At 40.1% G+C, this 26,958-nt stretch overlaps 1 protein-coding gene across 1 annotated transcript; it reads left to right on the top strand.

Annotated features, from left to right (window-relative positions):
• The first annotated feature begins 1,654 nt into the window (after window positions 1-1,654).
• On the top strand, window positions 1,655-25,141 carry LOC122819840 (cornifelin homolog B-like). Its single transcript, XM_044096829.1, has 4 exons — window positions 1,655-1,821; window positions 9,831-9,935; window positions 20,132-20,277; window positions 24,741-25,141. Exons 2-4 carry the CDS (start codon window positions 9,833-9,835, stop codon window positions 24,876-24,878), a joined length of 387 nt encoding a protein of 128 aa, XP_043952764.1. The 5' UTR covers window positions 1,655-1,821; window positions 9,831-9,832; the 3' UTR covers window positions 24,879-25,141.
• The last annotated feature ends 1,817 nt before the right edge of the window (window positions 25,142-26,958 follow it).

Raw genomic sequence — 26,958 nt, 5'->3', positions numbered from 1 at the left:
GGTGTAATTCCAAGAGATTTTATGAATAAAATATAGACTTTATTGCCCCACAGTGGGGAAATATCAGCAGTAAGATACATACAGATTCAATCAAAAGGTAAAAAAATATTTAAAAAGCTGAAAAAAATAAGAATAGAAGGAAGTACCATGGGAGCAAATTTACAACACTGGCCAAATAATTCTGTACAAGTACTTAAAAAAAAGCCCAGCTCAGATCCAAAGAGATGCAAAACTGAGTAGCAGCAACAAAATATAAAAAGTTAAAAAGTAAAAACATCTTCTGCGATGTGCAAATAACAGCAAGAACATTATTTAAAATAAGACAAACAGAGTAAATAACAGCAAAGACATAAACATTTATTAAGCTTGTTGGGAGCAGTGGTGGTTATATCAATCAAATCAATCAAACTTTATTTGTATAGCACATTTCAGCAGCAAGGCATTTCAAAGTGCTTTACACCAAATCAAACACAAAAACACAATGCAAGATAGAATCAACAATCATCACAGAACATTGAGTCAGGTTCCGTCATTAACTTTGTAATTGATTACGTTTCAAATAAAACTCTAAACAAGTGGGTTTTTAGTTGAGATTTAAAGGAAGTCAGTGTTTCAGCTGTTTTACAGTTTTCTGGAAGTTTGTTCCGGATTTGTGGTGCATAGATGCTAAATGCAGCTTCTCCTCATTTGGTTCTGGTTCTGGGGATCCAGAGAAGACCAGAACCAGAACCTGAGAGTTCTGGAAAGTTGATACAACAGCAGCAGATCTTTAATGTATGGCTCTAGATCGTTCCTCTTTAGGTCAAAAAATAATAACTTCAGTTTTGTTTTTGTTCAGCTGGAGGAAGTTTTGGCACATCCACACATTTATCTGTTCTAAGCATCTGTTCAGTGATTGGATGGGTTCAGAGTCACCTGGTGACATCATAATGTAGAGCTGTGTGTCAACTGTATAGTTATGGTAGCTGATATTATTTCCTGTTATAACCTGAGCCAGTGGGAGCATATAGATATTGAATAAGAGGGGTCCTAGGATTGAACCTTTGGGTACCCCACATGTGACCTTTGACCTCTTTGATGAGAAGTATAAAGTTATAAAGTCCATCAGCTGCTGGGTTGAAAGAACTGTGATGTAACTAGTTACCAGAGATAACTAGTTACATTTAGTTGAGTAACTATTCTGGAAAAAAAAGTACTTTTAAGACTACTTTTACTACACCACACTTTTCACTATTTTAACATATGCTCAATAAGTACATGTAATGTTGTTTTTTTTTTTTTTGTTTTTTTTTTCTTTACAAAACGTATTGGCTTTTTTAATGTTACTACTTGAGTAATTTCTTGGATGGCTACATTTTAGCTTAACTTGAGTGAAAATATGAGATCACCCTGTTCTTATTTTGGTGCAGTTTTTGGGAACAATTCCTGCCTGTGCAGGAGCAGCTGAGATAAACTGCTGAGCTTATCTGCCTCCTCTCACGTCGATCAGCTGCTGCTCCATCAAACTACTCCACGGAAGATGGCTGACACCACCAGTACAAACTCATTTACACAAATTATGGCATTCGCAGATATTTTTTGCCAGTATAATTTCAACATTATTGTTTATATGTTATTTCTTTCATCTTAGAGGAAAAGCTAAACGGAGAAGCCACTTCCTGCTCCTCCTCGTTGTTTTCCAGGTGGCCCCCCTACCCCATTGCCTCTCTTGTCTGAAAAGTGAAACTTAATTTGCCTCCATCAGTTCACGCTCAGCAACCCAGCAAGTACACGGCGCTCTCCACGCTGCTTTTCTCCCCCCAACAATTCAGCTTTAAAAAGGTAAGAAATAATGAAAATACTACTAAAAGGCAGCCGCTGTAAGTTTTAAATGCTGCTCATTGTAGCCGCTCAGGGAGTTTCTGTCTGCTTTTATACAGTTACGTACTTTCGCGTTTATTTATTTCTCCTCACGTTTTATCCGACATTGCATGTTTTTTTTGTGGTTTTTTTTTAAATCTACGTTACATGAAATTAGTTAAAATGTAAGTTTCATCAGAAATATAGCTTGTTTTGTCTTTGTTTGAATCTCATGAGTACTTGTTAATTTAATATGCAAATGAATTGCTTGTTACAGCTGCTTAAATCAGTAATAAACGGTGTTGGAAGGCAACATTTTCTGACTGACTAATCTGTTTCGGCTAATGATGAGAACCATCAATGAGAACCATTGAGCGCCTGCATGTGCGTGAGAATGATTCTGTTTATATATTAAAAGATTAAAAGCAACATGTTCACAATCTCTTCCAACTTCCTACTAGATAATTGCATGAATCCACGTGGTTGTGTTTGGCGTGTTAAATTTTCAGAAAATTAGCAGGTCAAAATAAACGAGTTACTTCTTTCATAATGTGTTTAATTAACTGTGTGGCAAAAAAAGCGAAATCAAGATAAGTTAGAGGGCAAATACGTTTTTACACCATTGTAAACCATTTTTATCACGTTTTTCTATTAAAACCATATGTTTTGTATCTTTAAAAGGAGGCATTACATTCATCAACATCCTTTAATGCAAATGTAAACACTACTTTGATAGATCTAGCAATATCTCTACTTTATATTAAAGGTCATCATAAACCTTCTTTATGTGTAAAATCATCTATTTTCTCATGTTACTGAATTACAAAAACCAGCTGAAGAGAAATGTTCAGGTTGGAGAAGGTTCGTTCGCAAGATCTATCTTTAGTCGCACTGATTACTACAACAGTATCTTCACAGCTCTGCCGAAGAAATGAGTCAGACAGCTGCTTCTGATGCAGTACGCTGCTGCTGCTGCTCGCGCTCTGACTAAAACTCAGTAAGAACACATTAGTCCAGTTCTAAAGTCCTACTGCTGGTTTATTAACCACTGAACGGTTTAGCACCACAATACATGAAAGATCTGCTGTTGTATCAACCTTCCAGACCTCTTGGGTCTTCTGGTTCTGGTTCTGGTTCTGCTCTGCATCTCCAGAACCAAACATGGAGAAGCAGCCTTCAGCTTCTGCGCACCACAAATCTGGAACAAACTTCCTGAAAACTACAAAACAGTCGAAACACTGAGTTCCCTTGAATGAAAACTCAAATCCTTCCTGTTTAGAGATGCCTTTGATTGGTGATAACTGGAACATTGGTCAATATATTTGATGTTTACATGCTTTATGGTTTTGATGATGGCATCTGACAAAATGTAATGTTCACCGCTTGTTTCATAAATGGTGCCTGTTTTTCTGGTGTAAAGCACTTGAAACTGCCTTGTTGCTGGATTGTACTGAGTAAATGAACTTGACTCGACTTGAAACAGTTTCGTGACAACAGCAGTGCCTTGTTCTGTGTGGGACTGCTGTCTCATGTCCTACAGACAGAGATGATCTGCTTTAATGGAGGCAGTGGTTTCTTTGCAGCTTAGATTGGTTTCTCTTGTAAATAATTGATGTATTAGGTCGTCATTTCAGATCATACTTCTGCAGCAAACATGCAACCACATGATGTCAGCATTCTGACCCCGACGCCTCTCCTTTGCACCGTGTCACATTCGTTCCGCTCTTCCAGTTCATGCAGCATATTTACTATCTCTTTCGAAGGTGGACTGGTGTTGGTTGTGTTGCAGGGTTAATTTTGTATCAGGACCTTTGAGTCGGTTGGGTCGGGTTAGGGCTGGGGATGATCTGAATGACTACTTGCCTACTTTGATGCTGTATCCAGTTTTGATTTAATAAACTGGATGCAGTTTCAGATTCCCATCTCGATATTTCCTTCTATAGAGGAACTATGTTCTGGCACACGTATGCAATCAGATTCTCTGGTATGCCTGGCATTCAGAAGATTATAAAAAGAGACAGTTTGTCAACATATGTGCCATCCAACTCTAACTGAACACATTTCAGACGACACATCTAGGCACGATGGAGCATTAGGACCAATGTGGATAAAACAAACTGGAAAATTTCTGTCAGAAATCTCCATTTCTACAGTTTTTCATGATTAACTGCTTGCATTTACAATGTTAAGCCTGGGAGACTCTGTCGTAGTCAGACAGTCAGAAATGTGTTTTGTTGACATTAACCAGTGGTTATTTGCATCTTGTTGTCCTTTGTGTTGCTGTAGGGCAAGGGAGTGGTTTTCTATGACATAACGTTTTCAAATATGTGACTGTTTGACCCAGGGATCCTTTTTAAGAGTCCAAAGACTTCCCTCAAAGCATTTTCTATCATATCATTGCTAAAATAAATTTTTCTTTACTTCTTAGAAATGAAGGCTGAATGAGAATAATTCAGCTTGTTTCTTCATAAAAATAGAACTATTTTAATGTTTTAATGCAAGAAAACCTACACAGAGAAAAATAATGGCTATTCATGAAGATTATATTTAAACTTCTTTAGTTGCCAGTGCGGTTTGGTCATTCACCTGGTGCCGTTTGGCCCAGTAACATTGTTGAAGTTATCAACTCCTCCTTTGGTAGCTTAGTATTAAAGGATCATACTTAGTTTCTGTTCTTTTCAGGTTCTTCTTCTTTTGCACTTTTGTGGAAAGTTCCCATGAGGACATTTTCCCCTTTCTAGGGCAAACTGAAGAAACTATCACAGGTCATGCTGTTCCCCGCTGAGACCATTTGGCGTATCAGTCACAACCCCTATACTCTGATTCGTCTCTGGAGCTCCTAAAGTTTGCCAGCAAACACCTGCTTGATCCATACTTAGCTGACGTTTGCATCATCATATTTATTTTAAAATTATATTTAGCTGTTTGAAAGGCATGCATTGCCAGAATCAGGACCACACAATCCAGCTCCTTCTACCTTTCCTGTAAAAAAAAAACACCGTCTAGTAGGTCCTGGCAACGTCTATTGTATTTTCTTGGCGTTTACTAGCAGATGAAAACCACTGGATTTCAGCTGGATTTTTGGCATAAACATCTTGCTTGGAAGGACATGACTTATGTTTTAGTCATTTGTTTCTTAATCAGAATCATCGGATTTGCTCTAAGTGCTGATGGTTACTCACACTCCTGAGAATCGGGAACAGTCTCAGCGGTTTGGTCATTTTTCATGGTGTCGAAATGTTAAGGAAATAAACAACATTGTCAAATATGTGTTATTGACCATAATAGCATATTTTATTCATTGCCACTCTTGGTGGCGTTTTTAGCCCTTTGGACATGGTCACTGGTTTTGACTAGTGTTGGAAATCATCCTTTAAATCCGTTCATTTTATTCAGGTGCTTTAAGACGCCGCTGGGTTGTACTCTTCAGTTGAAGACTTGCATGAGTAGAAAAGACTAAAAGCTAGAAGAATGGTGTAGTGAGCAGCATCCATCTGGCCATCTGACCGTTGGATGTTACGGAAACAGACTGTTGCTTTACTGGTTGTGCAACCTCGTCTCTCCGCTGATATCCCCTTCCATATGTTTGCATAACCAAATTAAATCCAGAGCTGTCGGTTCATTCCTACTTCTAAGAAATGTTTCTTAAGGTAAAGGAAAACATTGTTGGTGGCCAGTGGACATTTGAGTGTTGTGATCTGATATTGTGTGCTGTAAAAGTTGGATTGCTTTTAAGTTTGATCAGAGTTCCTTGTTTCATCTTTTAACTGGAAAAGGATTGAGAAAGTGGTTGGGTAACAGGGTGGTATAAAAAAGGGGAAATTGCTGCAGAGTTTGAGGTCTTTGTGCTTGAAAATACAGAGATGTACATTATAGATCTGCAAGTTGTGAAGACTTAATGCAACTGCAGCTTCTATTTATCTTAGTAATTGATGAATCGTTTGGTATTGTTCCTAATTGGTTGATTAATCATTATTTTTAGCCATCTCTCCTTCCTGTTGATTATTCTCTAGCAACATCGGTACATGGGTTATTATTAGTGATTTTCTCAAGATTCCTTTTGATTCTTTATGCCGATAGTTGAAGCTGTTGGACTAGGACACGGTAGAATATGAACCCTCACTTTATCAAATTATGGTCAAGAATATTGTTCTCAAAATAGGCCTGTTGGTAAAAAAATAAAAAATAAAAAAATAACCCCATCCCTCCACCCTCATCCCAAACGCAAACATTTCTGAGTCCGGAAACATTTGGAAGCTGATAAATGTTAAAGGATGCTCTGTTTTCGTAGCTTTGTACATTCATTTATTTAAAGAGACGCGAGTCGGCTGTTGTCCTCTCCAGAGTTTTATTAGAAGAATCAAATGGTAATCTAACGCTCAGAAACAAGGAGCAGCTCCAGCCTGGAAAAGGCTTTGTACTGAAAGTCAGACTCACTTATATGCAGTACAGAGACGTCTCAACAGGACCATAAAGGTGCGCTACTTCACTAATTAATAACTTATTGTCCATAGGTGCTCCTTTGATGAACATCATTATTAATTTAAAACTTGTTTAGGAGAGCATTCGAAGTGCCATTTTCTTTTTGTGCATGCCTGTGTGAGACCAGGAGCAGATAAGCTGACCAGCGTCTTATCTGCTGAATGTCCTGACCTGTCAGGTCTTGACCCAGCTGGCTGGATTTATCTAAACCACACAGCAGATTTTTCATAAAGTTCTGTCCTCTTAGAACAAAGCTCTCTGCTGGCGTACCTCCCTTAACTCCGACTGACACTTTTTCTACCTAATATTAAAATAGCTTCAGATTAATATTCCTTCCAGGAGCTCAAATCTAAACAAGCCGAAACCTAAAATGAGAACAGTTTGGATGGAAAGCCACAAATGCCAAAATTCGATCATCTAAAACAAAATTTTTTAAAATTGATATAAAAGCATGTGATAAGTTTAATAAAGCTGAAAGTGCAGGCATCTAATAAATCAATCTGTTTGTATCTCAAATAGATAATAATAAAAAAAAATTATCTTTAGTAATTATTCCAGATAGCTTTATCAGGAGTGTTGAGAAATTTTCAGGGAGCTGTAACTTCTCTCCTAACTTTGCTCCTACAAAACTGGCTACATTACCTGGAGAGAACCAGATAAATCACTCTTTACCGCAACATAGCGCCACAGATATATATCTAGTCTTCCTCAAATATCTTTATTTTTGCTCATTAAAAATGTTTACTCTTTTAAAAAGAGAGACTAATAGGTGGAATCTGTTCCACAGTGGAAACCAGGAAACCTTGCAGAACTGCCTTCTGGAAATCAGTCATCAGCTTAATTTAGTGTCAGTTTGGACTTTTCCTTGGGTTCAAATGTTCAGTAAGCAATTGTTCCCACATGTAATCTGAGAGGAGAGATTATCGGCAGAAAACAGAAGGAAGTATAACCAGTTCAGGCTGGATTCCCCAATCCAGCCTGTTTTTCCTCTTTTTTATTTTGATAGTTGTTGCAACATCAAGTTGAAGAATAAGAGGAACGACCAGGGGAGACATTCAATTCGAAAGTTAGCATTGCTAATTATACAAAAACGTTTATTTTTTATCTTTGTTAATCTGTCGTGACGTATGAGCTGCTAGTTCCTTTCCAAAGAACACATTTGAGTTTTTTCTGTGCATGCCGATGCAGAAGTGTTTGCCGTCTGTAACATTCAAGGTGTTTCTTCACTTCCTGTTATTCTGAGTTATTGCCATTCTTGTTCTCAGTCACTCTTCAGTTTCAGTCACAGTCTGGATGGATAAAGTGGCTTAATCAGAACCGAAAGTCCACCAGCTGCTCGTTAGATGGAGAAATATTCTCTAGCTGTGTTTGGATCAATGCATGTTTAACTGAGAGAGTTGGGCACAAGCCATTTAGAATGATTTTTGTTTTTAATCACCTCGTTTGTCCTGAATCGGTTTTGCATTTCATTCCGTCACGACACGGTGGCTTTAGAGTTGCAGAAAGCTTCTTCTTTTCTCTCAGCTTACATGGCATCTATAGTAAACCCTTTAATGCAATTTAGGGGAAGCAAGATCAACATTATTCACAGAAAAAAAAAAAATCAAACTATTATCTACCACAAGAAGCCGAGCTAAAGGAAAGAAAGAAATAACTAAAGCGAAAATGTATTTAGCGGAAATTGGTTCAATTCCTTCGTGAACCACGTTTTATTCAGTGTGAATTTTGTGACGCTGTAGAACTGAAATATTTTCCCCATCGTTCCTTGCCAAAGAGCTACAGTTCAGTCAGGTTGAATGAACATCAATTTTCAAGTCTTACCGTGGATTTTTAATCAAACTTTGGTCGTTCAGGTTTTTATTTTTATGAAAACGTCTAACCCATATGTTGTTTTTCTTTCACCTCACAATTATATGCTGCTTTGTGTTCAGTCAAAATGTTTGTTTATTTTAAAAAAAGAGATCAGGTCACTAAGCTATTCCTCTCGGTTTATCAATTTACTTATTGTTTTGCTTTGGAATGTGTGCATAGGCCACAAAGTAGGACGGTCAAAATAACTAATTTTAATTAATTAAATGTCTCAGAAGTTATTGCGATAAACCATACGATTGTTGTTTTGAGACGGTTTTCAAGTAATGGCATAATTATGAAAGAGCACATTCTCAAAGATCAACACACTTTTAAGTTCTAATGAACGTTTAACATGTTAGCTCTCCTGGCAATCTGTGATGAAAATGGGAGCTTTGTTTGAAACACGGTAAGTCCAGTTCTGGGGCAACTTCAAAGATGGCGGAGAAGAAGTTTGGTTGACTCTCACACCTCAAAACTTCAGATATAGTACTACAGACTGATTTCCAGAAAATGGCCTGAGGAGGAAAAGACCACAACATGTGGCTTAACGTAGCAGGTGTCACATGTGGGGCACATTTTTAGGTAAATAGACGTAAGTTTAACTTTAGAGAAGTGTGCCGGGTGGACAGTTTAAATTGCAGAAGTGCGTGGGGAGCACGCATTGAGGATGAATGCATCTCATCCAAGTCTTAAAGTTTGGAAAACCTCTATGCCATCTCCCTAATCTTTAGCTCCCTCAACAGATTTTCCTTTAGTTTGAAGCTGACTTACTAGCTCGGTCGCTCCAAAACGTTTCTATTAGCTTCACTAAGAGAAAACACGTTTGTCAAACTAACATGTCAGATTAAACCAAAGTATGAAAACCACTTAAAACTGCATCTAGTATGTTTAAAATCCTCACAGGTTCAGGCAATTAATATTAAGTGATAACTTTATCATACAACAAAATATTGTGTTTCTTCATATAATCTTTCACGGAAAACTACGCCTAATTTAAGTGAACCAAAGTATCTTCAGTTTGGGCTTATACTCCCCAAAGGTACATAAAGAATGTAGACATAAAGTCATGGTAAAAAGAAAGTACACCCTTGGTTGATTCTCAAGATTTGTTCTTCACTCGGCTCTAAAATGCATGTCATGAAGTGGGGTGTAGGTGGTGCGGAGAAAAGCAGTAAACTGCAGGTTGAAGTGAAAGCAATGATGATTTAATGATGAAAGTCTCAATAATCCAGACAGCGAATGTGAGCAGAGGCAGCGACTCAGACCGCTAGTAACTGGAGTCGAATTGAAGGCAACAGACAAAGTAGACAGACTGAGACGACAAAGACACAGAAACCCCAAATAAACACACAGAAAAACTCAAATCAACACAGAGAAAACCAAATCCTTACAATGCTTTCATTTCAAGATAAAACGAACAGAAACATTTCACATTCCATTTTACTGTATGCTGATCAAAGGTGAAGCTAAAATCGAGTGTGTCCTATGTGTTAAAACTGTCTGAATTACATCCTGTGGAAAATCAACGGAGCTTGTCGACAAATCCACACATCATCAGGTGCTTTTCATAAAGGAACATTGTGGCGGAGCAACATGTTGCAAACGTAAAGTACACATTTCCTCTTTTAAGGTGTTGGTGTCTGCTCTGTATCCTGCAGGCATGGCTTACATACCCCAGACTCATCAGGTGGTGACGGTCACCCAGCAGGGTCCAGGCAGATGGAGCACCGACCTCTGCGACTGCTGCGCCGAGATGGGCACCTGTAAGTCAGATCAACGGCCGCCACCAATTTTACTCACTGTCCTCACTGCCAAATTCAGTGTTCTGGCAAAGTGAACCAGGTGTTTATTTGAATATCCTGATGTTTCAAACACCTCCTAATACCAGCCTCTCCAACTAATTTTGTGAGAAAGAAGCCCACAGAATACCAGAACCTCTCCTTTGCCTAACAGTGGGTAAGAGGTTCTTTTCCACATATTCATCATTGATTTAAAAAAGAGGCCCTCTTGTAATTTATGGGGGGACAAAGTTAAGTCTTAAGTAAAGTCTGAGGCATATTTAGCCGTAATAAAATAATTGGATTTCTTCTCTTGTTTCTTGAAGATGTTTTCTTTCGCATCCTTCTCTCAGACTTCTTTAGTTCTGAGAAAAGGTTTTACTTTCAAGGTTGATAAGGTGCAGTGGAAATAATTACATTAATAGGATTGTTAAGATTCTGATTTATCATGAATGATTGAGCCACATTTCCATCCAGTTCATTGTTTGTATTGTTGTCGCCTGATGATGAAACCTGTTTTAGACACGTTTAAAGTTTTTTGTTTCTTCTTCCTTTCATTTCCTGCTCACTGTTCGCAGTATCAACATAAATCTTTGCCTTAACTTGCATTGCATATTTGCTGATTTTACCCATTTTAAATTGAAATGTTGTTCCGTGTCACATCATATCTTTACCCCAGAGAAACATTAACTCACAGATGACCAGTGAAGCTTCTGGAGCACTTTGAAGATTGAAAGACTTTAACACCAACACTGTCGATGTCTGTGATTATTCATTTTTAAAAAATACTATTCTGATATTTGTTTTTGTGTTAAATATTCTCTATGCATGTTAATGATATTTGTTTGAAATAAGGTAAAACAAAAACAACGAAAACTTCTGAAACACTTTGATCAACCTAAAAAAAAGTAAAGTAAATGAATTCCTACCCTTCTGAAAACAATCACTGCTGGCAGTACGCACCTAGATTTCCCACTGAGGACAAAAAAATAATCAAAGTCATGGGACTTTTTAAATTATTTTTCTCCTTTTACTATTAACAAAAATGTGGAGAAAGAAAAAAGGTTTCTTTTGTCTCAAAACATAAAGTGTGTGTGTGTGTGTGTGTGTGTGTGTGTGTGTGTGTGTGTGTGTTGCACTGTTGGGCCTCGTGTGTTCTAGTCGGCCGTGTCCATCAGGTTCGCTTGGCATATCGATGTGGGTCAGGTTTGTGCCAGTTTTGTGCTCGTGTGGGTCAGGTTAAGCTATAGATAGACGGCACGCGCCCTTGACCAGCAGTGCCAATAATTGCAGATGAGAATGGAAACATGCGTAATTATTTTCTAATACACTTGTCTGCACAAATTCAAAAATATTTTATTAAATCCCAAAGGGAAATCAAATGAATCCAGAAGTATTTGGTTTAATGTTGAATTAAATAGTGTGCAGGTTTTCTAACAGCATCTGAAGCAGCTCAGTAATGAAAGATGATTTTTTTTTTTTTTATGTCTGGTGCATTCTCATACAATCCTCATGTGAAAGGTCCTGAGTGGAAAGTTTGTGATCACACTGACCTCACTACCTCTATTATCACTCCAGGAATGAAAACAGCAAAGATACAAACTCATGCAGTCTGACATGAGAAACCAAAGCTGACAATGTGTCAAAACTAAATGGAAAGACTGATCCTGTGTTCATGTGAGCACGACGCAAAGAAGAAACTGCAAGAGAACAAAAAGAGATAAAGAACTCAGTTGTGATGTCAAAAGGAAATGCGTGTTTCCTGGAAGAATGGAAAGCAGAAACCACAATCGAACCCATCTCTAATTCACTTTGGATAAAAGTGTCTGCATAAAGACAAACATTTAATGAGCTTGTAAAGAGACTCAAATTGATCAAGATTTTCCATAAAAAAGTCATAGTTGTTGGTAAAAATTAGATCACTACAACTTTCTATTCTAATAGGATGAAGGTTTCACAGATTATAAACTGTTGTGACCAAACAGTTCAGAGAAACTTTATAATGTGTCCATCCAGGCCTTCTTATACACTATATATTAAAATATCAAATATCATGTAACTTCTTAATTTTCCATTTATAGTTTTAGAACGTAAAAAAATTTACTTTATTTTTTTTTCACATGATTTTACACATTATGTTCGGTCTCAGGCAAATAACGTTTTGTCTCCTCTCCAGATATTTTGAGGGAAGTAGAAGAATTAAATTATCCAATCAAAATGGTTTTAGGGTGGAGCCGGGCATCAAGCCCCGCCCACAATCCGACACGTTCCACTTTCTGCAGCTGGTTATTTTGAGTTCTTTACAAAAATAAAGATAGTTTTTTAGCTAATAGCTAATTTATTTAGGTAGATTGAATGGTAATAAAATGGGTCATCTATAGGCGGAGCTACCATCTGCTTTTTGAAAGTCTGTAGTAATACTGACGCTTGTTGCTTAATGCAGTATTAAAATGTTTTAGAAGGTAAATTTATAAACTACATGTTATCCATGTTTGCCATGAATCAAAAATATATCACCACTGCAAAGATAAATTCAAGTTTATTTATTCTAAGTCAATCAATATTACATTATTGTATATCACAGATTTTCCTAAATCTAATCAAAGTTCCTTTAAACCGTAAAACTGAAATGTCTGATGCTAAACTGTGAGCGGCCAGCTAGTGGTCTGCCAGTGTTCATACTTGTCTGCCTGGTATTTTTTCTCTGCTTGAATTACTCAGGACTAATGCAGGTGGTACAAGACTGAGCATGATCTTACTTAAGTTCATCTAAATTCCAGCTTTGTGTTTCATAAATTTGTCAGAATGAAAGAATATCCAAAGTATTTTAACGGCATTGGAATGGGTGTATTATGGCCTGGACCTGCATGACACTTTATTTTGCACACCAAAGGTTCAAAGAGCATCCTGTGCTTATTTATTAAGAACAGAAAGTGGCTTTCTCCTCCTTGTTTAAATATTCAGGGGTTTTATACAAACTCTTTGCTCACCTGCCCACTTCAGCTGGTCAAATAAACTGGACACGTTTACTTACAAGCACAACTATCTCTTAAAGAAGCCAATATGTGCTACAATTAATACTATTTTGCAGCTTGGTGCAGCCTGATAGACTTCAACAGCTGTTCTGAAGGCCATGTTGTAGTTCCGAGCTTCGCCACTAGGTGGCGCGGCCGTTTGTGAGTAGTATTTCTTTTTCATACCAAAACATTATTTGAGAAGCCGTGCAGGCCAGTAGACGTGGTGTTTGAAGGTGGTTTTGGGATTTTGTTCGAGTGTGCGTCCATATGAATGGTAGGTTGCAGTGTATTTATGTTTTAGTGGCATTATATGTGTATTTTAGTACTTCGAACATTTTCTGTTGTAAGATTTTCTTTAGAATAAGCGAAGGCTAGGCTAAGCTAATTTATATTCTAAAATGGTAAACCATATTCTGTTTAGTTGCTTTCCTTTGCTTTACTTAACTTTAATATTAATGAAACAGACATATAATATGATTATAATATGTTTGTAAATGAGCATCTGTATTCATGGTGGATTGTAATTTGTATTTATTCTTTTCTTTGTAGAACCACACACACACACACTTATGCATACGCCTTCCTTCAATCCACATCCGGCCTGTAAACCAGTTTTAACCGGCTGATTAAAGAGTCAAACCATCACCTGGCTTCATTATTGGCTCGGGGTCATCTGGGCATCTAATCGGTGCACATTCTGCGATCACCATTTTCATTCTGAACCCGAGTAGTGTAAACAACACTACAGCACATGGTCCTTCGAGCCGGATAGGAGTGATTACAGTGTGAACATGGATTATGACCCCGAGCGAGCAGGTGCACGTCCACGGAGGGCTGTGCGACCACCAGGATGGATGGCTGAATATGATGGATATACACTGCCGTCAAACACTATGTCGGAACAGCGTCAGACTAGAGAGGGATATGCCGAGACGACACCCTTCACCCAGACTTCTGGTTTTGCTGGAGCTGTCAGACGGACGCCAGTGTTACCCAACATCCCGCATGAGTTCATGACCATTGTGCAGCAACTGCAAGAAGATAATAATCGACTTCAGTTGATGGTTAAAGACATGAGGAGGCAGATGGATCGTAATGTTGCCACGGTGAGATCAACTAGCTTACAATTTGCACAGCAACCAGATGGCTACATTTCAACTGATGACACCTGGCTCTCCACACGTCAAACTACGCAACCCTCTTCCCTGCAGCAGGAGCAGCTCAACGTATCATCTACACAAAATGCAGCAGAGGAGTGGCCTGTACCGCCACCTCCAATCTCCTTTCTGGGTGACTATCCAGATATTCAGGAAGTACAGTGGGCTCCACTCCTCCACCTCCACCAGCCATTGTACAAGAGCTTAGCCAGCGTAAGAGCTACATGTACAACAACAAACCGCAGCTGCTGTTAGCAGAGATCCTGACTTTCAACCCCGAGTGCCACAGTCCACCCCCTTATCTCAACCACGAGCTGGACTTAGCTTGGACACCAACATGCCCTCCCCTGCCCAAACATTGGATCCCACCATGGCCATAGCTACAAGGGAGAAGATCTACAGGGGACCATTGCCTTCTATACCAGAGTTCACAAAGGATGATCCCAGGCAATTTGCTAGATTAAGACTCGCCCTTGATAATATTCTCCCAGCCGACGAACAGAGAGGTTCAAATATCAGGTACTATGTGACCACCTTAAATTTGAAGCTCTTTTAATTGCTGACTCATACAGTAATTCACTCTGCCCCTACTCTGATACGATGGCTTCACTCACTAAACATTATGGCCAGCCTCACCAACTGTCACTTCAGAGAATAGCAGAGCTTATGGATGAGCCCAATATTCGTACAAGTGACACAACAGGATTCAGGAGATTTGCATTAAGAGTGCGTGCTTTGGTTGGCATGTTAGAGCAACTTGGGAAGATGGACACATAGAGCTACAATGCGGATCTCATGTAGCAAGACTCACACAGCTACCCCAAGACTTGCGTGCTGCTTTCACGTTACCTCTACCCACAGAAAAGTGGAATACCATCATTGAGAGACTTTGCAGAGTGGTTGGAGTATGAGTTGATCATTCAAGAGGGTGGAGATCGTTCTATTAAGGGGGAAGAGAGGCAGAGAGACCGAAATGGTATCAAAAGAGATAAGAGAGCCACTAAAGGGACTACTGTGCTACATGGCTCAACACACGATGCTACCCCTCAGAGGTCCTCAGCCACAACCCCCTCCACTTCTGAAGCCCAAGGCAAGCCCACAACCTTTTGCCCTTATTGTAATAACTCTCCACTTCCTAGATCAATGTTCAAATTTCAAGCTGCTGACAAAGGAGCAGAAGTCCACCTGGATTAAATCCAACAATCGCTGCTGGAGTGCTATGGGCGACACCACCAAGCGGCTCAGTGTCGACTTAAAGTACAGTGTAACACATGTAAGGGAAAACATCTAGAAGCCCTGCATGAAGTGAATATCAGAGCAGCTGTACATACACCACCAATAGAACATGTCAGTGAACTGGGCAGTAAACCATCTACTGATGTGCTCTATCTGGACCGTCGTTCAGGGTGCAACCAAGTGCTTCTGAAGATAAGCAAAGTTTTGCTGCAAAATGGGAAACACACTCTGGAGACGTTTGCCATACTAGATGATGGTTCGGAGAGGACAATTCTTCTTCCAGAGGCCATTCAGAAGCTCCAGCTACAGGGCACTGCAGAGAGTCTTACTTTACGTACAGTAAGGCAAGGACTGAGAACACTGCATGGTGAATCAGTAACAGTTAAAGTCTCCTCTGCTAGTCAACCATCCAAAACATTTACCATCGAGAGAGCCTTCACAGCAGATGACCTGGGTTTGGCTCCACACTCATACCCAGTGAAAGCACTGCAGCAGAAGTATAGACATTTGAGAAAGCTTCCTTTGCAGTCATTTACCAATGCCCAGCCGCTCATTCTGATTGGATCAGACTGTCCCCACCTAGTGACCCCCATCCAACCTGTGCGGCTGGGCCCACCTGGCGGTCCAGCTGCAGTCAAGACTAGGCTTGGTTGGGTATTACAAGGACCAGTTCCCTCCCCTCGACACTCTACGCAATCACAACAATGCCTCTTCCTTTCAGCTACCTCACCTAAATCAGACCTGTTAAGTCAAGTAGAAAGACTCTGGCAACTTGACATTATGCCGTACAGAAGTGAGAAGCTAGTGACACGGTCACGGAGGGAAGAGCAAGCTATGAAGCTCCTGGAGGCAAAAACGACCAGACTGGATATTGAAGGTGTAAACCGATATGCAACTCCCCTTCTGCGTGTCAGTGATATGCCTACCCTCCAAGTACCACCTTCAGTAGTACTCCCCAGTCTACGTGGCACAGAGAAGCGCCTCAATCGAGATCCAGTGAAAGCTAAAGCTTATCAAGCAGAGATCACCAAGTTAATAGCGGCCGGCTATGTGAGAGAAGTAAGTGAAGAAGAGATGAAGGCCTCTAGAGAATCGTGGTTCATCCCCCATCACATGGTGACACATAACGGTAAGAACCGTGTGGTTTTTAATTGCTCATTCACTTACAGAGACCAGAACCTCAATGAGCTGCTGTTGCCAGGCCCAAACCTGGGGGCTTCTCTCCTTGGTGTGCTATTACGCTTCAGAGAACACTCCATTGCAGTTAGCAGCGACATCAAAGGAATGTTCCACCAGGTGAGACTGCTGCCAGAAGATCAACCACTGCTACGTTTTATCTGGCGTGATCTGCAAAGAGACACCTCTCCCAAAGTGTATGAATGGCAGGTGCTCCCGTTTGGAACAACATGCTCCCCTTGCTGTGCCATCTACGCACTCCAGAGACATGTCCATGATCACAGCCACCAGGGAGAGGATGTTTGTGACGCCATTCAGAAGAACTTCTATGTTGATAATTGGTTACAAAGCTTTTCTTCTTCAGATGTGGCTAAAGAGGTGATGGAGAAATTACGGTCACTATTATCAGAAGCAGGGTTTGAGCTCAGGCAATGGGCCAGCAACACCCCAGATCTCATTGGCCATCTACCGAAGGAATTAAGATCAGAGAACAGTGAACAGTGGCTGAATCAAACTGATGTGGACCCTCAAGAACCAGCTCTAGGCTTGAGGTGGATGTGCTACTCTGACACTCTGCAGTATAAATGTAGGCCCTTAAACAGTAATCCACCTACTATGAGGAACATTTATCGGGTTCTGGCAAGTCAGTACGACCCACTAGGCTTTTTGGTCCCTTTCACGACAAGGGCTAAAGTACTAGTCCAGCGGTTATGGGACAGAAAGCGCGAGTGGGATGATCCGCTGTTACCAAGTGATTTGCTTTCTGCATGGAGAGAATGGGAGGAGGAGCTGCAACATCTGGATAATATAAGTTTGCAGCGTTGCTATGTAAGCCCTGAGCTGGACAAATCTGATAGTCAGCATGAGGTTCACATCTTTTGTGATGCATCACAACAGGCATACGGAAGTGTTGCATATCTACGGACAGAAGATGCTGCTGGAAAGGTGGAAGTTGCCTTCCTGACCGCACGTTCCAGAGTGGCTCCTAAGCGCCAGCTGTCCATGCCACGTCTGGAACTATGTGCAGCCTTGACTGGAGCTCAGCTCGCCAGCCTGTTGACCAAAGAGCTCACCCTACCATTATTCAAAGTGGTGTTGTGGACAGACTCCACCACCGTCCTAACATGGATTCAGTCAGATTCCTGCCACTACAAGGTATTCAGAGGAACCCGAATAGCTGAAATCCAAGAACTGACAGATCTGGGCTTGGCAGTATGTGACAACATCTGACAACCCGCAGATGATCTAACTAGGGGCAAAGACTGAGACCTCACATGTCAGTCCCGGTGGGCATGTGGACCATCATTTCTGCAGTTACCGCAGGGCCGGTGGCCAGAGCACCCGATTACACCATGCACCAACTTCTGAGGAGCAGCGTAGATCAGCCACTTGCTTGGTTGTAACCTCTGAACCCTGTCCGCTCCCAGATGCCCAGAAATTTACCAGTTTTAATGACCTCTTAAAGGAAACTGCCAAATGTCTTCAGGGGTCAACTGGTGACAATCTCACAGCAGAGAACTACAAAGAGGCTGAACTTACTCTCCTGAAATCTGCTCAAAGAGACAGTTTCCCAGATGAGATCCAGTGGTTGACCACTGGGAAACCAGTTCATTCGTCCAGTCGTTTAGTCACCCTGGCACCAGAATATGACAAATCACTCCAACTCATCAGAGTAGGTGGCAGACTTAGACGTTGTAATGATTTGGAACTTGCTATGACTCATCCAGTAGTCATGGACCCGAAACATCCTGTCACTAAACTACTCATCCGACAGGCTGACAGAGATTTAAAGCACCCAGGAGCAGAGAGATTGTTTGCCGAGTTGAGAAGGAAATACTGGATTCTTAGGGGCCGTGAAGCCATAAGGAGTGAACAGCGCAATTGCCCAGAGTGCCAGAAATGGAGAGCTCAACCTGTCAATCCAAAGATGGCAGACCTTCCCATTGCACGCCTTCGATTGAATCAGCCAGCCTTCTTTTCAACGGGAATTGACTGTTTTGGTCCGATGCAAGTGAAGGTTGGTCGGCGAATTGAAAAACGCTGGGGCCTGCTCTTCAAATGTTTGACAACTCGTGCCATTCATATTGAGGTGCTGTCTGGCCTCAGTTCTGACTCCTTTCTCATGGCCTTAAGAAGATTTGTCTCTCGTCGTGGTAAACCAACTGAGATACTCTGCGACCAAGGAACTAATTTTCGCGGAGGAGAGAAAGAGCTGCAGGAATCCTTTAATGCTCTACACCCCTCCTTACAATCCCAATTAGCAGAATATCAAATCACGTTTCGATTTAATCCTCCAAGTGCTCCCCATTTTGGAGGATCCTGGGAGCGGGAAATCAGATCCATAAAGGCAGCCCTGAAATCTACAATAGGTTCGCAGGTTGTACAAGAGGAAATCTTGCAAACAGTGTTGATTGAGATTGAGGGAATACTCAACTCAAAACCTTTGGGGTACGTGTCCTCAGATTTAGCTGACCCAGACCCGATTACCCCAAATTTGTTGCTGATGGGGCGGCTAGACCCTTCCCTACCCCAAGTGTTATATCACGACTCAGAGCTCATTGGCCAGCGACATTGGAGGACCTGTCAAGTGTTATCAGATCGCTTCTGGACACAGTTCATACGCCACTACCTGCCTACATTACAGACTCGGTCGAAGTGGCTAAAGGACACTTCTCCTATCAAGTTGGGCACTGTGGTGATGATAGTGGATCCCCAACTCCCCAGAGCCTCATGGCCTATTGGAGAGATCAGCAGAGTGTTCCCGGGAGCTGATGGCTTGATCCGGTCCGCAGAGGTCAAGGTGAAAGATCGCATGTACATACGACCAGTGAGTCGCCTTATCCGACTACCTGCAGTACCAGAATCAGATGGACAGTGAACTTTAAACTGCAAACTTGTGGTTACAAGTTTGGGGGCGGCTGTTCTGAAGGCCATGTTGTAGTTCCGAGCTTCGCCACTAGGTGGCGCGGCCGTTTGTGAGTAGTATTTCTTTTTCATACCAAAACATTGTTTGAGAAGCCGTGCAGGCCAGTAGACGTGGTGTTTGAAGGTGGTTTTGGGATTTTGTTCGAAAAAGGCCCATATGAATGGTAGGTTGCAGTGTATTTATGTTTTAGTGGCATTATATGTGTATTTTAGTACTTCGAACATTTTCTGTTGTAAGATTTTCTTTAGAATAAGCGAAGGCTAGGCTAAGCTAATTTATATTCTAAAATGGTAAACCATATTCTGTTTAGTTGCTTTCCTTTGCTTTACTTAACTTTAATATTAATGAAACAGACATATAATATGATTATAATATGTTTGTAAATGAGCATCTGTATTCATGGTGGATTGTAATTTGTATTTATTCTTTTCTTTGTAGAACCACACACACACACACTTATGCATACGCCTTCCTTCAATCCACATCCGGCCTGTAAACCAGTTTTAACCGGCTGATTAAAGAGTCAAACCATCACCTGGCTTCATTATTGGCTCGGGGTCATCTGGGCATCTAATCGGTGCACATTCTGCGATCACCATTTTCATTCTGAACCCGAGTAGTGTAAACAACACTACAGCACAACAGCTTTATTTTCCGTCTCGCCAACAGGTTGCTGTGGGTTGTGGTGTTTCCCCTGCCTGCAGTGTGAGACGGCCAGTAAGTACGGCTGGTGCTGCCTGATGCCCTGTCTGGACTTCTGTGGCGTGGTGTCCTGCATACTCCGCTCCAACATCAGAGAGCGTCACAACATTCCTGTAAGTCGGACAACTTCAGGAATACTTAGTTGTTGCAATCCTTTTTTTTATTTTTTATTTTTGGAGTCACTCAGATCCTTAACTGTTGTCCTCATCTGTGCGTCACGACCCACTGCTCTGAAGGACTCTGAGGTTTTTCCCTTCGTATCAACGGGTTTGGGTTAACTTGAGTCATTTATCAGAAATAGATGACAGAAACGGTAGCGGTTAAAGATTCACTCGAGTCCGGCGTGGGCTTGCAAGAAAACATAGTTAACTTTATTAGGCATGGAAAACCTAGAGACCGTGACGTTCCAGAGTCAATCGAAGGCCAGCATTTGCATTGTAGCATTTCAAATGGAGATTTTCTATTCGAAATGCTGCAACGAAATACACTTTATTGAACCAGAACAACTATGACGGTCAGGGTTCGTATGGAATCTGTACAAGAGTTGAATTTCAATTAGTTATTCTTCGGGTCAGGATAAGCAAAAAAAAATAAAAAATTCCTATTGGAGACTTTAATATGTTTTGTTGACATGAGAAGTGTTTGAATTTGAATTTTTTTCTTCAAATTAGCTGCTCCGATTTGGATTCTTTTCATTTTGCTGTTAAAGAAAATGCAGCTCTATTCATCCGTCAGTCAGTGAAGCGACTGACACGTTTTCCAGTAACTTGGTCAATAACAGTAAATTTGTAATCTACGTGTAGAGGGGCCACTAATTTGATCCTCATGCAAGATTTTCAAATTGTCAGTTGATTTTCAAAACCTAAGCGACCGCATGACAGTGAAAACAATCATGTTTTGCTGTGTGGTTTACAGCCAGGACCAAAACACCACACAAATCAATTTCACTCAGGAACATTCAGATCTCAGACAAAAAAACCTCACAAAACCTCTCTAGGACAAATGTTTATAGTAAACTAACATGCCGACAGGGAAGAAGTAACGGAGACAGTTTAACATTTAACAAAATAAAAAAATACTACGCAGACGTTTCTGATTTCCACAAAAAAATTCTGGTGTTTTCTTGTCTGTATTTCGGATTCCCTTCCATGTTTCCATCGCCGCGCCCTCTGATTGGCTACACGTCACATTCATCAGGCTCTGATCTCGTTTGTTTTCAGGGAACACCCTGCAAACAATACGCCGGGTTGGATAACCCTCACATCCTGCTGAATCAACTGTTCCACAATCATAAACAAGTCATCTTACAATCCTAAACTATGTTTGACATGTATGTTGCTGTGAAAAGATGTTTTTGGTTTTTTTTTTTAGTTTGTTTTTGCCTTTTTGTCACAAGTAGATGTTCCTAAAGTTGGCTAAAAGAGCAACACATCATCTCCTGATCTAAAGAAATTTTACATACAGATGAGGAATAAAGTCACAAGTGCAAACCACAGTGAGTGTTGATAACAAAAACAAAACCTGGAACGATGGAACAATAGAATAAAATTTCCCAGTGGGACAAATTACTCCAGGATGAGATGCTGTGGTGTCACCTTTACAGAGGAGATATATTCTCAAAAACCCTTAAACATGGCTGAATTAAAAATGATTTCTGAAAAAGAGAGTGAGCCAAACTGCTTCTGCTGTGACCTAAAAGTTTGAAACATTGTCACTTGTTGATTATTATTTTTTCACTCAGGCTCACGTCGATTCAATATTATTCTTTTTTGTCAGTGAATGAAATGATTTTAGAACTGGTTTTGATCTGAAACATTTAGACGTGACAAAGTAGCAAAATCAGAAGAAATGCAAAGATAATCAATATTGTTCACTGATTTCTTCAGAGGTTCTTTTTTTTTTTTTAAGTTCTTTATTGCTTCAAACATAAAAGCTTTTAGCATAAAATAGAGGCTCCAACTGAATAACTCTGATGTTTCAACCTCTGAGTGCTCAATGCCACAGGTTTTGTTTTCTAGCATGTGGCTTCTGGCTCTTTGTCAAATTGAGCCATCCACATGTCGGCTTTAGCTGAAGTCGTGTTACAACGTCTGTCAGGCGTGTTAATGACCGGCAATGAGTCTTTTGCATCTTTCTGGAGGAAATTTGACTCCTGAGAGAGTGGAACGCTGCTTTCTCCATTTATGGATAATAGCTCTCACTGTGGTTCTCTGGGATCTCAAAGCTTCAGAAGTGACTTTGCAATCCTTCCCACACTGATGTATATCTGCGTCTCCTTACATCGAGGCATGATTTGTTGCTTTGTTTTTAGATCTTTTGGGGGTGCGTCATGCAGAAGTGATTTATTTTTCTGGCAGGTCTGATAGAAATGGTTTCTGTTTAGGTCAATAAAGCTTTACTCAAATTCAGAAATACTTTATTAAAGCCAAACGAAAATTCAATGTTGTTACTCATATACCAGTCCAAGTTTCTTCAAGGAGTTGTTGGTGTTCGTGCACAGTTTCCCGCAGAAAACTTGCTAAACCCGTTGGTTGGAGCTCTGGGGCAGCCACCATGTTTTTGAGTTAAATATGTTTAAAGTTGACAGGAAATGTGAAAATATGACTAGCTGATTATGTTTTTATTGGAAGACATTATTTGCCATTCCTAAACGCCAACTGTAAAGTCTTAAAAAAGGGAAACCAAAAGAAAGTGGTTCATGTCGTTTAATCTGAATTGAACATTTCTTAGCCTGGTGACCCGCCAGGCTCATAAAACCCCGGGGCGAAACCCTGTTCATGGCTGTGAGGAGGAAGCTCCTCCTGTAGCAGTCTGCATTACTGCACCTCTGAATAAGCCTCTGACTGAAGACACTCAGCAGCATCTTATACCAAGGATCTTCAGGTTTTGTCTGTGATTTTCTCAGCGCTATAAATAATTCTATTATTATTATTTAAAACACATGTAGCACAATCACTGTTAACACAACAACTAAAATGCATTGAAAACAAAGATTAGGAGTTGGGTTATGAATTCATCAGAGGTTCAGCTTTAGGAAGAGAAGTGTCACTTCTTCTCCTCTACGTCTGCAGCCTGGCATCCAGAGGGCAGCCATGGCGTTAGCTTGTGCTCTGGATGGCTTTACTCCCTTAATAAATGAAATATCGCATTGAAAACTGTATTTTGAATATATTCAGGTTGTCTTTGTCTCACACTAGATAGAATAAGGTTAAAGAGCTGAAGCATTCAAATGTGGCAAAAGCCAAGAGGTGCGTTGCGGCAAAAACCAACTCTGGACACTTTGACACAAAAATTAACCCAGTCAAACTTTACTCCTTTTTAATTTTTTTTTGCCTACTTCATGTAGTCAGACAGGTTCTATTTAAACTAGGCGTTATAATTATTCTGATTGAACAAGATGGCAATTACTTTTTAATGTCAGGGATGTTAAAGAACAACAAAAAAAGGATTATTATTTGACATTTCTTTCTTTTTAATATCTGAAACATTTAAGTGACAGAAGAGATCTTTAAGGCAGCAAAAACTGAAATTATATTTTTTCCCCTCCACAAATTGAGACATAAATAATAAAGAAATATATAACTATGAAAAAAATAGAGACTCACGAGTCAGTGAGACTAGGCAGGTTTCTGGGTGAATGCACAGAAAGCAGAAATAAAGCAATTGTGTGCCAGGTGGTTTTGGAGAGTTGGCGGCACATTAGCAGTGGTTTGTGGTATTATTTCATGCAAATAAGATATTCTCTGATCGACATGAACGTTACAAGAGCAGAGAGGTGTGAAAAAAACAGAAACTATCATGATGAACAGATCTGTTAAAAAAAAAAGATAAATGAAACCAAAGCAAGCCACTCCTTTTTACTTTGAGATTTCCTTTAAATGAGCCACATTTTTTTATAATCCTCTGAAAAGTCTTCAAGATTTCTGGAGAAAAAATATACATATTATAATTTGGTTATAAAAGGCTCCAATGAAGTCAAAATAAAATCTTTACACTCATCGACAGGCTGCCCATTTAACTTGAATTAGAAAAGAGTGGAAGATCTTGTGAAAGATGATTCATCTCTTGAAATCTGTAGGCGATAGTTTCTTAAAACAGCATCACCAAAATTATGTTAATGTGCATTGATGCGCACAATGGAAACTGTCTACTGACTTCCTTATTTCTGCTTCTGGCCTTAAAGCCAATCAGCTCCCAGGAAAATGAATGGCGCTCCTGGATTGGCTGCATTATAAAAGGCAGCCAAGTAGCATTGCCTAGATGTTTCAGATGACCAAGCTTCATTTTCTTTAGAGTACCAGATAAGCTCCACAAATAGGCAAATGAAAAACATCTCAAATTAAAAAGAAAATTTCAACTAAACTCACTTTAAGACATAAAAACTTCATGGCTACATTAGCTCATGTAACCACGCTGGCTGGTAAAAAAAAAAAAAAAGCATAGAAAACGATTTAAATATTTCCCAGATAGATATGAAAAAATAAAACCAGGCACATCTTAATAGATTAAATATCGTCAACAAAGTGAATGTTCTGGGAATTCGGCTGACTTCACTCTTCCTGTTTTCTGTCCGCAGGGCTCAGGCTGCGATGACTGTTGCAAGGTGATGTGGTGCTACCCCTGCGTCTGGTGCCAGATGAATCGAGAGCTGAAGATCCGCGCCCGCAATCCATCCGCCACCACCGTGGTCACCAGTCAGGTCGGCAGGATTTAGCCTGCAGACATGGAGGTGGCTCCACGTGGTTCATACATTTCATATTTTGTCATTTCACCATCATTCAGAGTTATTGATCGGAGTTTGATTTGATGCAAAGAGAAGCCTTTCTGTTAAGCTGTGTGTTAGTGTGAATGCATTTGTAACAAGTCAACTTTGCTTTGTTTTGTCAGGTCCGTTTAAGACCTCATAGGTGTCACATTAACAAGTTTGATATTTTTCTGCTCTTTGTTCCTTAATAAAATAGTTCCTTCCAGTCTCAAGAATGCTGTCACTCCTTATTCCTCCTGTCAGATGACGACCGATATCCCCGTATGTCAGAAGGTTTTATCTCATGATGCCGTTGAGCAACGAGGTTTTGATGACAAAGCATATTTATAGGCTTTTCTGTCTCCAGCCAGAGTATCAGAGTTTGGGCTTTAGCCAAGGTTTTGAGTCAGAAATGTCACTGAAGTATTTATTCTTATCTGTTATTTTAATCTACTTACAGTCTGATAAGGTTTCCCACGTTGTCCTGAAAACTTAAGTTATAGCATTTTGAAATCATTTTAGTTCATTTATCCAGAATGTGAAAAAACAAAAAAGAGGATGGAAAACATCGGTATTCTCAGACGATCTAAGAATCACACTGGTACATTTGCTCCATCATACCTTGAGTTTAACCATTTAGCTCCCAGGATTTCACTTCTGAAAACCTAGCAGTTTGTTTCCTAACAAATCTCTTCACACTTCTTGAGCTTTTCCATGTTTTGCCACTACACTCACAGCAAGCTTTATGCTGCAAATCAGAATCTGACAAGTGTGGCATGAATTTATTTTCAGCCCCTGTTGTGGCCATTAATGTTGAATTTTTGTAAATCGTGAGTTCTATCAATTTAGTTTTTCTTAGGGCAATTAGAATATACATAAGTTAGTTTAGAACCAAAATCTGTAATTCATTTTTGCATTTGAAATTGTTTAGATTACTTTGATAACTTTTAGACCCTCCCATTGATTTAAGTAATTAAGAACACACTTGGTGTGTGGTGGGGGTCCTTTTGTTTGGGAAATATCCGGTGTGATGACGGGATGTTTTTCATTTTATTTTATTTTTTTTACTATGTTGTGGGCATATAAGTTCCAAAGCCAGCAATTTCCATTGAAGGCCGTGGGTGACAACAGGTGGTTTGGTTCTTGCTTGCACTTTTTGAACTTGAAAGTTGTAAGAGATTTTTATTTTGTCTATATTTTTGCAAGAAATAAAGTATTTATGTTTTTTCAAACAATCAAGTCGGAAGTACGTGCAAGAACCAAACCGTCTGTTGCCACCTGTTGCTTTTTGTTTTGGAAATTAGATTTTCTACATTTTCCACATCTAAAATACATCATACACAACACAGAAAACACATTTTCTGCATTGTGCTGGTTTGTGCCCCTTTCTAATGTCACCCTGGACAACCACCTTGTATTTAAAACTGCTAATGTTTCTACAATGCTAGTACTTGCCAATAATTGAGGAAAAGGAAGTGAAGATTCACTTTTAGCTCTACTACTTTCATTTCTGTTTTCTTCCACAGTGCTACTATTAAAAAGTTTTAGTTCGCACCTCTGCTGATGGAACTGCTGCTTGTTTGGCATAGTGAGTAAATAACTTTAGCTATCAAGAAGAGGTTCCTCCATGAACAGATGTGAGATGGTGAGCAAATACCAGCTTACGTTTTCACTTAAGCTGGCAGAGATGCTGCAGGGAAGATTTTACTGTGAAACTGTTGGTGAACAACTCTCCGGATGTATGGATTTATAAAACACACAAAAAGGAGGGAGCACACCCACGTACCTCCGGAGGGAAGCACATGGAGCGGAGGCTTGTTTCTTTATAGGTTTATAACTAAAATGCAGCAGTAAGATAGTAAAAGTAGTGGCGTGTTTTACTTGAGACCTTGAAAACATGAACTTTGCCTCACATGCATATTGTAAAACGGCACGAAGGAACAAAGTTGGCAAATGATTATGAGTTTACCTCACTTTCATGTTTTATCGAGGCTCAAACAAGTATTGACACTTGGGCGTTGCTGTTTGACTCTTTTAAGTGTTACTGGAA

This window comes from Gambusia affinis, linkage group LG18 (assembly GCF_019740435.1).
Source record: "Gambusia affinis linkage group LG18, SWU_Gaff_1.0, whole genome shotgun sequence".
Taxonomy (NCBI): Eukaryota; Metazoa; Chordata; class Actinopteri; order Cyprinodontiformes; family Poeciliidae; genus Gambusia; species Gambusia affinis.
This window is presented reverse-complemented; position numbering and strand designations above follow the sequence as displayed.